The sequence below is a fragment of the Dendropsophus ebraccatus genome, chromosome 10 (assembly GCF_027789765.1).
Source record: "Dendropsophus ebraccatus isolate aDenEbr1 chromosome 10, aDenEbr1.pat, whole genome shotgun sequence".
NCBI lineage: Eukaryota > Metazoa > Chordata > Amphibia > Anura > Hylidae > Dendropsophus > Dendropsophus ebraccatus.
Window position 1 is genome coordinate 55382485 of NC_091463.1, and position 14320 is coordinate 55396804.

Here is a 14320-nt window from a genome sequence, read left to right on the forward strand (position 1 = left end):
CATTTTGGTGTCTTTGCTACTAGAGATGGACTGAGCCTAACAACAGGTAGTGTGCACCAAATAGGGGGAAGGTGTTTAAAATGACAGTGACCATTTAATTCCCTGACATTCACTTAAGTGCAAGACCCAGATTATAACAGTGATCTAATTTTCAGTCATTTTCACTGAATCTCTCCCCCCCCCCCTTCCTTGTTTTAGGACGTCAAACGGCAATGACTTGGCATACTATGACAGTGTCAGACAGGGTCACACGGTATTATGTCGTGCCATACAGCTTTCAATACATCACCCTGTCATGACTATATAAGATGGGTGCTGATGCCCAGGCAGAGCTGAAGTGTTGAAAGTTGTTTACACCCAGGTTGGGTTCACTCTTGATGACTTTTCTGTATACTATCCTATAATGTGTTAGATTGGTCATCATGAATAAGTGATAACTTTCACAATACTAATGAGTATTATAGTAGAGAGCAATGTAATCTGTCTATATGATCACTTGCATTATTTATTAAGCTTTTTATGATTTTGTGCCATACATGAGAAGCATTTCCATATACTTGTGAAAACGAGAACATCAATAATTTACATGTTTTATGTGGTTTGTTGTTATACTAAAGGATGGGCAAAATCCCATGAAGCAAATAATGCCTCATTCTTAGAGAAAGAACTGCATACCAGCCAGTTGGGCTTTTCCTAGTGAAAAAAATATATATATTTTGTCAATGTGTTTGGCACAAAGGTCCACTATTGTAATTGTACATAAATGTATAATTGTACAGATAAAGGGTGACTTTATATAGTAGCTCTAATCATATGAACACAGTGCATGCAGGCAGCTTTCAGGCAGGTGGATTGAACCATAACTAAATGGCCAATTTGTATGCATGGTAACGACTAGAGATGAGCGCAACTCAGGTCCAGTTGTTTGGGATTTGAATACCGGTGGCGGAAGAAGCTGCATGCTGCCTTAGCATCCCATTACATGGGCCGATGGGGGCCCGATGAATACGAGCTCAGATTTGTGGGTGCTATTACACTCAGATTTACTGGGCCTATTACACGCCTGGAAAATAGTTTAGCAAGGGCTGCATGGATATTGTTTCCGATGTCCATGCAGCCCTTGCTTAAACAGTATACATTACCCAGCCATGCTCCAGGGTTCCTCCTGCAGTCTGCCTTTTTCCAGGTCCCGCGCGCCAGCTTCAGAGTGTTACCGTTTATGCTGACCGGCCGCTCAGCCAATCACTGGCTGCGATGGTCCCGACCAGTGATTGACTAAGCAGCCTCTCAGCTCAGACAGGCCGCTCTGAAGCTGCATGGTGCAGGACCCGGGAAGAAGCAAACCGCAGGAGGAGCCCTTGAGCGTGGATGGGTAATGTATACTGTTTGCAGAGTCATCAGCCACGCATCGCTATTATATGTAGCAATGCATGGTCGGCGGCCAATGATTTTAGGTTCGGGCCTAAAGCAGCGATCAGCCAATGATCGTTTTATCGGCTGATTGTTGTCTCTATTACTCCGATTCGGCCAATTATCGCTCCGTGTAATACTGTCCCTAGAAGTCTAGGAAAACATGAATACAGCCACAGGCCATAGGCTGTGTCTGTTTTTTCCTGGACTTCCTATACAATTGGATTCAAGCATACTCTCGCTCATCTCTAGTAATGACCAAAAGTGCTATAGGATATGTTCCAACACTGTAGATGCAACATGTGGATGAAACCATGCCGACATGTGGCCATTATTGTGCAACTGCATGTGGACGAGGTTTCATCTGCCTCTTTGGCCAAAGACATTGCAGAAGCTCAGTAGCTGATCTAGTCTAGAAGATCCCTGCCTAGCCCTTTAGATAATGTGTGTCTTAAAGGAAATGAGAGAATTGTCTAAAGTGAAATGATACTTGGAATGAAACCTGACCTGGTGTGGGAACCAGCAGAGGAGGAATCCTACAGCCGGCGGCTCTCCTGTTATCACTGATCATACGCACAATGTATACATGTATAGCAGCTTGTCAATTCTGCTCTATAAACTGGCATCAACACTTTGTATTACTTGACGAATTCAGTCCACCTTTCTAGGCACAAGTGCTCCCCTGCATTATTGTATGTTCCATTATGTGTCATTTCATGTGCTTTAAATGGGAATCTACAGAATACTCATATTTGGCATGGGACGGGAACCTCTGTCCTCTTTCCGGACTCTTTCCTAACACAAGTGTTCCCTGAACCTATACAGTAAGATGGCAGTCCAAGCTTTACTGATCATAGCTGCCTAAAGCTCTGTTCACACCAAGTACAGTATGTACGCTGGGTGTGCGGCCATGGACTTTGTAGACCGGACTTATACCAAAACATTGTCTCTAATATATGTCTGGCATGCATCATTCTTAATGGACTTTTGGAAAACATATTTGGCCATATTTGTTAATGCAAGGGCATGCTCTATAGAAGTGTGTAGTACATGGCATACACTATAATGACATACTTCTTGGCTGTTCATTTGGAGTATAAGTTGGGAAGTTTCCCAGAGATATATGCCAGGCATACACACCAGCATGATGTGAACAGAGTCTAAGCTGGATGCCTATACTTTGAAGTCCAGCTTTAGGAGGGATTGCTATGCAAAAAGCACGGGTAACTTTCCTCTCCCCATAGGCTTTGGATGTAGATATCCTGGTAGATAGAGGAAGATGTGGGAGGGATGGATGTCTGATCTCCAGCCTAATCTAATGTTGTGAACTTACCTGTCCATGTCTTCATTTACTTCACCTTGTGTTAGGCAAAAGTGGTGGAATTCCGTGGCGGAGCCAGCCTCCCTGTCATGATGACAGTCCATGGGAGGCTGAAGAAGGAACATGTTTATTCCTCAGTGCGGGGAGAGGAGGAGCGCGAGCCTCCCATAGACTGTCATTATGACAGGGAGGCTGGCGGCATCCATGGAATTCCACCATTTTTGCTCCATGTGCACAGAGCCTTACACTGAATGTTTTTAGATCTGCAGAATCTGTTGGTGCTATACAAATAAAAATTATTATTAATAGTATTCAGATAATGGGATTATGAAGAGTGCTCACGTCTATGTTTCCTGTTATGTCCTTTTATTTACTATGTTTAGTTATATGAGTAGATCATTCACTGAGATTACAAATGCCGTGTTTTTTTTTTTGTTTTTTTTTTGTGAATCATCTTATTATCATGGGTATAAAGTGCACTGAATTATACCTTATAATATTCTATGGCAGAAGTAGAAAACCCTCTCCCTTCACTTCTGAACTCCGTCCATTGCACATAGCTGGTGTGTTACTAGCTAAGAACAATGGGTACTGTTGCTTACAAAGATCTGGAGTGACAAGGTCGACCTACTTCTCTTGTAGAGGCTGCATGGGTATATTATATATGAAAGATCTTTGGGTCACTAGCTAAGTGTATCACTGAACCCTGCTTCAATTGTACTATGACCAGACATATAATGTATTATAAACTATTCACTGACACCGTGGTTATTGAATTGACTTTATTAATGTATTACTGATAGAGCAGACACAATGCAAAGTATCCATTATTCATGTCATGTTGTACAAAGTACATGGTGACATTGGTCGCGGCTGTCACTGCTGCCAATATATCCGCTATTTGCAGATAAAGTAGATAACTTTGAGAAGGGAATAAGGAGTTGACAATTTTGCTCTGCTTGTTCTTTTGAGGATTGGTGTTTTATTATTTAGCAAAATGGCCCTGAAGTAGAAAGTAAAGACAGGTTTATAATATGAACTTTGATAAACCATTATAGAATAATAAGGGCACTGTAGACAAGAGATTTCTGATACCATAAGCAAACTCACCCCCCTCACCCCATAGGTGACAGCTCTGCTGTTATTGTATCAGATGTAGTCTATAGCAGTAATCAAACAGAACTTAGCACATAAAGATAAAGTTTTATTTTTATTCCATCTATTACCTGTATTTTTTTTTTGTGTGGTCTCTTTTTTTGCAGTTTTTTTATTAATTTTGACGTTTATGCAATTTGTCACTTGGGCAAAAAAAAAAAAAAAAAGATGTGAACATGAGTACATTTTTTTTTTTTTTAAATCAATATATTTTTTAAATCAATAGAGTACATTTTACACCTAGTCAAGCAGTGCATGGTTGTAGAAAAAAGATGCACACTTTTTCATTTGTGTGCAAAAAGTCTGCATCAAAACTGCTTCAAATGCAGTTAGGCGCATCATGAAAAATGGCACACAATACGTTAAGCATGCACATTTTATAATGGAACAGCTAAAGAGAGATTATAAGTGGAACCTTCAGACACAGAATACTGACATGTACTGACGCCTCCAGAGAGGGGCCCCATGTACTGCTTATCCCTAAAGCCCTAACCTGTCTGGAGGCATCAGAACATTTTAGCAATCCGTGGCTGATTAAGGCTAATTTTAGGGTGTGCAAAGTTTGGTATGATGATATTGTGGCAGGAGATACCTACTTTTGTGCACAGACTACCAACTGTGTACCATGGATTTGGTTTGTATAAGTCTGTATAAGTAGCGGCCCTCATCACAGGGATCTTTTCCCTCTTTCCTCCATGCTTATTCATTCCTTTCTCACCTACCTGACTAGACCAATTTTATAAACGGGTATTCCCATCTTCAAAGTTTTTCCCTGTCCACAGTATTTGGCTCACCAGGCTGGTCAGCAAGACCACTGCATAGCATGACAATAGAGGAAAATTGGAACCCTGAAATAATGAAGTGCACCATGTATGCTCAGCCAGGAAATCATTCATCCTCTATGAAGCTTCAGCATATTGCTGCTTTCCTTTTACTCTCTCTCTCCCTATTTGCTTGCTCAGATGATATATAGTCACACTATTATGTGCTGGTCCACTGTGTATCAATCATGTACTACTGGAACCTGTCTGACCACATGACCCCAACATGTTTAATGAAAAGTCTGGGTGGCAATAACAATAGCAACAAGATAGCAGGAATTGCACTTGAAGCATTTGCCAGAAATTGCGTGGAACGGAGCTCCAGACGTTAGATCTAGTGCCAGCTCACAGCGTCACTCTATATAGTTAATACTGGGAAGAAATGCATGACATTACTAAGTGCTTCCTCATTCCAGACCTTCCATTCTGTGAGCTGAAAATCCTATTAAAATATGTATGTCAGTTTTGTTTTCCGCACCGGATGCCTTCCCTGAGGTCTGCTAATTCATTTTCCCATGAAAGAATTTTTTTTTAACCTCTGAAATTAATTCATAATTTACTGTGGTGTCAGTGAATGGCTTATATCCTCCTTAAATCAGTTGTCAATGAATTAAGCATGCCTATCTAGTTACCATTATTATGGGAGTAACCTTGTATTTTCTTCCTGCCTGATATGGAGAACAATGTATGTGTATTGTGCATGAAATCTTCCAGTTTTGGTGATAACGTTTTTTTTTACTGTGTATTAACCGGTGATTTTGTTTTGTGTTGTGTGACCTTTCTAACATCGAACACTGGGCATTGGTGAACCCCTCCCAGGTCCTCAAGGTTAGATCTTAACATGCGCCATCTTCTTTCATTGCATGTTTTTGATTTATAAGATATAGCAATAAATGTCCCTGTGGTTGTGGTGAAACCATGGTTATTACCTTTTGTAATGTCAGATCCGACAGCTCCGTTTAGCCTCAGAGGGAACAGCCAGACCTGAAGTTGTTTTAAAGTGAAGTTTTTTTGTTTTTTTGTTTTTTTTTTTCCCTTTAGTTTTTCAGCGGTCTTGGTCACATTGACTTAAGTTAACTTTTGTCTCATTGAAATGATATGTTTCCTGCCTGTATTCCACATAAGTGATGTAATTTACTCCTCTGAGCTGGTAAAAGCTTATTTCACAGATGCTGAATTACAGGACAGAAAATTCTCACATTTAGGAAGCAGCAATGGGCAGTTGACTGTAAAGGATTCAGCTATTTCAATATGATATTTTCTATTACAAATCTTACTTTTTATCTTCTCTTAATGTTTAAATCAAAAAGATTTCTTCAATTATTGTATATAGTATATTAAAGGAGCTGCTCAGTCTGTACAGTCTCCTTTTCTTTATAAGACCCCATGGAAATAAATGAATATGAGTGCCCCTGCAGCGCCACCACAGGAAAAATAAGGCATTACATATTCCTAATTGCAATAAAAGGGACATACTGGGTGACATACTGGGATTTCCAGAGAAAGAGACACTCTTAGTTTTCGCCCCTCTAATATCTTTATTATTCAGTAATGACATATATGAAAATTGGCTCCGTAAACTAGAATAACATTCCTCAGCATTGAAATTGCAACACCAAGAAGGAGAAGTTGTGGAATTATGGAAATAACGGGATTGTCAGACATGTTAATGATATGTAAATGATAAAAAAGTGATTTATTCAGTACTGAGTATGAGCACAATACATGCATTTACAAGCCTGGCATGCTGTCAGTGAGGATATTGATGGTGGTCTGAGGAAGGTTCTGCTGAATACACTTGGGCACACAAATTTCAAAGATCCAGTGCTGGCAGTTCACTTTGCGGTTGTTGACTAATGACATCCTAGATGTGCTCAATGTCTAGAGATGCTACAGGCCATGTGTAGTGATAAGGCCAAATCAACCAAATTGATGTACTGTATTTTCCGGCATATAAGATGACTGGGCGTATAAGATGACACCCCAATTAAAATATAGTTTGGGATACACTAGCCGTACAAGACTACCCCTCTTCCAATGCACAACAAATAAAAATTAATAAGAAAAATTTATACAGCAGCAAGATCTGAGAGGCAGAGAAGGAGGTACAGTAATACCAGTAGCATACAAGGGCGGCCAGAGGGGTGAAAGAGGTGCGTTTTTCTGGGCACAGCGCCACTCTACTGTATTTCTTTTACTCTACCGTAACTTTTTTTCATACCCCGGACTCCTGCAGCTTGCTCTGCCCTTTATATGGTGGGGATGCAGCCGTTTTTAAGCTCCACCCACCATATGCAGCGACCACAGATTCTCCATGCCACTTCTGAAGTTTTTAAGCACCTGCCCTATAAGCCCCACCCTATTAGCCCAGTGTATAAGATGACCTCTGACTTTTTAGAAGATTTTCCTGGGTTAAAACGTAGTTTTATACGCAGGAAAATACAGTACCGCCGAGCTGTTACTGTAACTGGAATGACAACTAGTAGGTTCGGTTACTGCACATTAAGGGGGTTATCCAGTGCTACAAAAACATGGCCACTTTCTTCCAGAGACAACACGACTCTTGTCTCCAGTTCAGGTGCGGTTTGCAATTAAGCTCCATTCATTTCAATGGAACTGAGCAGCAAAACCCCGCCCCAGCTGGAGACAAGAGTGGGGCTGTCTCTGGAAGAAAGTGGCCATGTTTTTGTAGCACTGGATAACCCCTTTAAGTCTTCCCACACCATAATGCCAGAAGTAGGACTGGTGGCCACATGGTCTCCAGACCAAAGTCTGGCTATCATTGCAGAGTGACACTAATCATTGAAGAGTATAGAGCACCATCACAGCCTTGATATCTTGCTTTGCACCATAATTTTACAGCTTTTGGCCTTTGGTGTTGCAGTGTCAATATTGAGGGGGCCTTTACAATGTCTTATCTGGTGTTTCAGGTTGCCTAACAACCAACTGATCTTATAACTGGGTAGACACAAATAAGGTATACATGTTCGGTACATCTGAACAATATGTTATATCCCTTGTACCCAGTGTCCCGTCCAGTGCCATGTAGGTTGAAATGAAGCCTTGCATCAGAATTATGGCTAATCTAATATAGTTGCCCCTTGGCATGCCTGCTCCCAATCTAAAGACACTGCATGCAACACTTTTTAATCTTGCACAGATGGCAGCTTTGCCAATTTGATGGACATATGCGAATCTGGCAAAGTTTTGGGTAGCAAACAAAAATAGATTTTAGATGTATATAAAGTTACAGATGGTTGGTTAAGTTGCTGGAAAGTATCGGGCCAACGTCTGGTTAAAATGTTTGATTTCTAATAGAAAAAAATCGTCAAAATTTAAATGAAGAATAGCTCTTCTAGTTTTTGGAAATTTCATGTACAGAAACCTTTTATCAGGCTAGTAATTCTATTCTGCCCAAATGTTAAACTTTGTAGGGCTAGAAAGCAGTGATATATTGTGTATCACTCTAAGACAGTGGTCTCAAACTCGCGGCCCTCCAGCTGTTGCCAAACTACAATTCCCATCATGTCTGGATAGCCAAAGCTAAAGCTTTGGCTGTCCAAGCATGATGGGAATTGTAGTTTGGCAACAGCTGGAGGGCCGCGAGTTTGAGACCCCTGCTCTAAGACAAAGAATCCACCAACTAGTACATGTTCACTTCATAGCAATCTGCATCTGGCATTTATTGATTTCACTGTTGACACAAGTCCTGAGTCCAGATCGATCAGCATTCAGCAGCTTTCCTTTAAATGGACTGTTCTTAATCTGATTCTTACATATATATTTCTACCATCTATAAATGTCATCTGTTATTAGTTCTCAGCAATGTCTGCATTATAATTCTGAATGGTAATGGGCTGTATGCAGTAGAAAATGGCACTAATCAAGTTGGTAACAAATGAATAGGGAAAATAAGGAAAGCTGAGTTCTGTTCATAAACAGGCACATAGCAGTAACACTTTCTAGGTCGCGCTGACTTCTATCACAATAGCTTCATTGTTCAGGGAATCAGTCCGATGCAGTAAACCCTTCTGCACAGAACTGAAACTGGGCACAGCCATAGTCTGCATTACCTGAGTAAATCTTTAGTGCTCATTCCAGCACATTATGCAGAGGGTTTCTTGTAAGGGAAGTTTCATAGGCAGAACATAGTATTGTAGTTTCTAGGGAGAAACACAGTAGCTGGTAGAGAGCGAACCACAGTATTCTGGTCATATTTTTGCAGCGGCCTATGGCCTTTGACATTGCATAATTATAATACAACACTACCCAATATGATAATGCCCAATACTACTGCCACCAAAAGTCACAGTTCACGTTAATATTGTTTATTAGTGATTGCCATTACTTTGACCAAGGTGTAAGCCCTGAAATGTTTCCTCCTACACCTACCTTAAAGAAGGGTGTTGGATAAGTAACCATTGTATTCTACACCTCTTGGCCAATACATGGTTGTGGCAGAGATCAGGGGATTCTGCCCCATACATTCGGTTGCCCTCCATGTTTTAAGGTGACAGTTTTTGTGCAGGTAATGGTGCCTCAGAGACCGGAATAGTATTACATTTCACATCACATTTACATTCAACAATCTAATCTTTACTATAGGGCCAAGGTAGTTTTATTTTGTTATAGTGTACATGTGTACATTGAAAAACATAATTCACTAGTTTGAACAGTGTCAATTGAGATCTTACTCTTTTTTCCTAACTTTTTTTTAAAAAGGTCCACCTGGAGCAGAAGGTCCTCGCGGTCCCCCAGGAAGTGGAGGTTTCAAAGGTGATAGAGGAAATCCTGGCATACCTGGACAGCCTGGATTCCCGGGACCAAAAGGAGACCCAGGAGTACCAGGAATACCGGTAATTCTTCTAGGATACCTACATGAATGTAAATGTATAATTTCTCAGTAAGCTGATCCCCTAAGACAGTGGTCCCTAACTAGTGGCTTGTGAACCAAGGATGTGTGACTTTCCATAAAAGCACTGAATTATCACTGTGCACTTCCCTTCCACACCGACAATATGGCAGACATAACGTTTCATCCAGACAGTGCCAATTTGGATGGCCTTTTACCAGTACGTCACATTTCACACAGGTATTAATCTGTAGTTTTGGTTTATAATATGGTTTTACCATGTTTACCATGTCTCCTGACATCACACAAAATTATGGTAAGTGTGGCTCATTGGGTGCAAATGGTTGGGGATCTCTGCATCACGGAGTTATGTGCTAGACCAATGGCACATGACATTTCATTATATTGTTCATCTTCATGTCATTTATTCCATCTTCTCTTCGATTACTTATTGAGGAAAAGTAATTACAAACTGACATTTTGAAAAGTGTCATCAGGAATTTTTCCATCATTTTTCTACTTAAAGGGGTATTCCATGAAAAATTTGGGGGGTCCAACCTCTGTCCCCACCCATCTCTGTGCCAGACCCCATCAGCTCAGTTATGAATGGAGCCGCGGATCGTGGGAGTGACGGAAAAAGCTGAGTGTGCTGGATGGTCGCATGCCATACCTGCGGCTCCATTCATAACAAAGCCGACGGGGCCCCAATTTAAGATCGGGGGGGGGGGGGGGGGGCAGACGTTCACATCTTGTTGCATTTGTCATGTCCCCCCTTTTGTCACAAGACCTGCTGCAGGAATATGTCAGTGATTCCAGACATCTAAGAAAATGAGCTTGTAGTAGAATCCCAAATCCTCCACCATAAAAGGCCTTTCAGTGTAAATATAGATTGAGCAATTTACTATTTGTCAGCCTTCTTTCTGATTCATTTCAGGACTGCTATTCTGAGCAAATATCAAACTACAAGCATCATCACAGTGTGGGCTATACATGTTTCTAAAAGTACCAGATATATTCATTACCGCAAATAAAAGCAAGAACTATCATATGTTTTTTTCTTTTACTTATATTATATATGATTGCTTCATGGTGACATCATCAGTGTTATTTGTCTTACCTAGAATATCCTAATTTTTTTCTAACTACTCAATATCCATATGCTGTTGAGTAGAGATTGCTGTATCAGCTGCAGGTTCTTAATCTTATGTTTCAGAAAATATTGCAACAATAGTTTCTTCTTCCACCTCCCATCAAGCTGTTTAGGTTTTGATGCTTACTCCAAGCTGCTTCACATTTCTTTTTTTTTTAATCTATTCATAGTATTCAGTGTTATACGGGCAGGAGGAAAATTTTGTAGATAAGTTGTATAGTAAAACCAACAACTGTCCTCCACTGGTGTGTAAAGTGTGAACGGACACAGTCTGCATTGGTTTACAGTCTGGGAAATAAACTAAGCTTGTATCATATTGTACTTATCCGCAGGGTGACCCTGGAAGACCAGGTCTGAATGGAATGAAAGGAGATCAGGGTGTACCCGGTGTCCCAGGTTTCCCAGGTAATATTAATGGGGGCTGAATGTGTATTGAGTCTCAATCACCGTCCCAAACTATGCAGAGTTCACATATCATAGAAATATTTGGCCTCCCAGACAATGGACAGAGCTAAGCATGAGAAAACAGCAAGAGATTAACTTCAACAATGCTCTATATAATCCATAAAATATGGCGGAATGTGATATTTTAATCCGCTTTGAGATCTTGATTTTTATGTTATTTATACCAGTATCCTGCCAGAGGCAGACAATGGTGGGTGCTGAGTTACATCACTCCTTCCTAATACACGGCCGACTGTAGTTGACAGAACTGTCAGATGTACATTGCATATTCTGTCTAGACAAATAATACAGCATTTCAACAAGTTAGGTGAAAGTCCGTAAATGACCAGTCTGTAATTGTGGTATGTGTCTTTCAGGGATGAAAGGGCCCAGTGGACCTCCTGGTTTGGGAGGATATAAAGGCGACCCTGGCATGCAAGGTCTTCAAGGTGAGAAGACATTTTTGAAATTGTGTTCTAGATTTTCCATTTACATTATTTTTGGTTTTGTGATATGGCTATAGATTCTATAAGGGCTAAAAAGTCACAAAAAGTTTTATTTCTGAACGAGCGTGGAGGCGAATGGCTGGATGGGATGTTGTCTAAAAATGCAACAACTCATCCTAATAGCCAAAGCATTGCACTGTATCCATGCAGGTGAGATACTGTGTGTCTAATAAAATAGGAGTGTAGCTGTGCTTTAGTCTTCTATGGTGTCATGGAAGACAAGAGAAAACAACAAGTAGACTGTCCCGATGCTACTAGCAGAAACACAGGTAAGGCTAGCTTCACTCCGCCTTTCCCCATCGGTTTAACTGTTTCAGTAGGTTTAATTTTAACCTACAAAAAAACGTGGTCAACCAGATCTTTTTGTGCTTAAAAAAAACTGAACTGTATCTGTTTTTATAATGTCAACTGAAAACGGGTTCCGCAGTATGGCATACAACACCATCCGCTTCTGTATCTGTTTTCTTTTTTTTTTTTGGGGGGGGGGGGCTGCGTTCACACTACGTATATTTCAGTCAGTATATTTCAGTCAGTATTGCAACCAAAACCAGGAGTGGATTAAAAACACAGAAAGGATCTGTTCACACAATGTTGAAATTGAGTGGATGGCCGCCATATAACAGTAAATAACGGCCATTATTTCAATATAACAGCCGTTGTTCTAAAATAACAGCAAATATTTGCCATTAAATGGCGGCCATCCACTCAATTTCATCATTGTGTGAACAGAGCCATTCTGTGTTTTCAATCCACTCCTGGTTTTGGTTGCAATACTGACTGAAATATACATATACTGACTGAAATATACGTAGTGTGAACACAGCCTTAACGTACACATTACAGAGATAGAGCAGTTTGAACCTAGCCTAACAGAAATGACTATGTTAGTAAGCTTTGCACTACTCATTTCTCAGTGTTTTACATTACTTTGGAGATTTGTTTAGTAGCATGTCCAGTATTCTTTCCAGCCTGTGCGATACTGTGCTGTATGACTGCCGCAAGTTATATGGACTTGCAGTATAAATAATCATAATATCTTGAAGGTTTTCTTCTCATTTTTACATCTATGCAACTTTTTTTTTTTTTTTTTACTATTTTTCTAACAGGTTTGCCAGGACCACCTGGTCCAAAGGGGGAGATTAGGACTGTACCAGGACCCCCTGGTCCACCTGGGCGCCCAGGAGGAAATGGACCTCCCGGACCACCAGGACCTGCTGGATTACCAGGTAATTAATGAAGGGAATGCGGGATTTGTGATTTGCTAAGCTTTGAGAACTGCCCAGCCAGTCACAAGCAGTTCTCATTAAAATGTTTAAAGGGGAAGTTCAGCAAAAAAAATTAATAAAATAAAATTAACTGGTGCCAGAAAGTGCCAGAGATTTGTAATTTACTTCTATTAAAAAATCTCAAGTCTTCCAGTATTTATCACCTGCTGGATGTCCTACAGGGATTGGTGTGTTCTTTCCAGTCTGGAGAGCAGGAGAGGTTTTCTGGACAGAAGTGACAGCAGAGAGCACTGTGTCAGACTAGAGAGTATACACCACTTCCTGCAGGACATACAGCAGCTGATAAGTACTGGAACTGGAAGTAAATTACAAATCTCTGGCACTTTCTGGCACCGCTAATTTAAAAGATTTTTTTTTTCTGAACTACCTCTTTAAAATAGACAATTGTGTAGAAATATGTCTGCATTAGCTATATGAAGACTAGATTAGTTGGGGAAATATAGGTGAGATGGACATTTAGTTAACATTATGCATATTTTGCATCATTATCATTTTAATAGAAGTTTAGATTTCTGTTAGTATCTCGCAAGTGTTTTTTGTTCACTTCTGTTTTGTCTTCTAAAAGGTCCACTGGGGCCTCCTGGTGATCCTGGCAGAGATGGGCTACCAGGATTTGAGGGGCAGGTGGGACGTAAAGGAGATCGGGGCCTACCGGGACAGCCAGGTAAGTGCTATCCTGGAATCATTCCAACTACATTTCTTAGTCAATTAAGTTAAGTGGAGTGCTACATAGTCAAGTGTCAAGTTGATCTGTATTCTTCTTATGGTGTTAGATAGATGACAGAGCCTTGAGAGTCTTCTGGTCATCCTAAGGAAAACATGTTATATGACTAATCCTAACAATGACCCAAACAGAGTATTGCTGGGTGGCTATAAAGCAGTTGCATGCCAGTGATATCAGTGTTAGGATCTAATGATCCTTGTTGGGTGATCCACCCAAGGTTACAGATGCAGTAAAGAAAATTGTGTTTTCTGTCATATAAAAAAGGTGGAAGAGGAAACCAAGGTCCCCCTGGTCCAGACGGATTGCAAGGCCCTCCTGGAGCACCAGGTGCAGGATCTGTAGCTCATGGATTCCTTATATCCCGCCATAGTCAGGGAACAGATTCACCATCATGTCCTCAGGGTACCAGCAAGATCTACGATGGATATTCTCTTCTTTATGTGCAGGGCAATGAACGGGCACATGGACAGGACTTGGGTAAGATGTTGCCTAACAAAAACCTAATGCTGCAGCTGGGTGGAAAAGTCCTTAAAGGAGAAGTCAGCAGGCAGGGGCAAGAGGAACATAATAATCAAGTCATTTCCCCCCACATTCCGATGCCGTTAAGCTGACCCCGCTAATGGATTCCCAATCAGCCAATCAGTGACTGTA

The 14320-nt window shown here is 40.7% G+C and overlaps 1 protein-coding gene across 1 annotated transcript in view; it reads left to right on the forward strand.

Moving 5' to 3' along the window:
• COL4A5 (collagen type IV alpha 5 chain) overlaps positions 1-14320 on the forward strand; it is a 135870-nt gene that overhangs the window by 115423 nt on the left and 6127 nt on the right. The window contains exons 42-47 of the mRNA XM_069942629.1: positions 9430-9563; positions 11042-11114; positions 11531-11602; positions 12766-12885; positions 13511-13609; positions 13934-14146. Coding sequence (XP_069798730.1) covers positions 9430-9563; positions 11042-11114; positions 11531-11602; positions 12766-12885; positions 13511-13609; positions 13934-14146 — 711 coding nt within the window. The remainder of the gene's footprint in view (positions 1-9429; positions 9564-11041; positions 11115-11530; positions 11603-12765; positions 12886-13510; positions 13610-13933; positions 14147-14320) is intronic.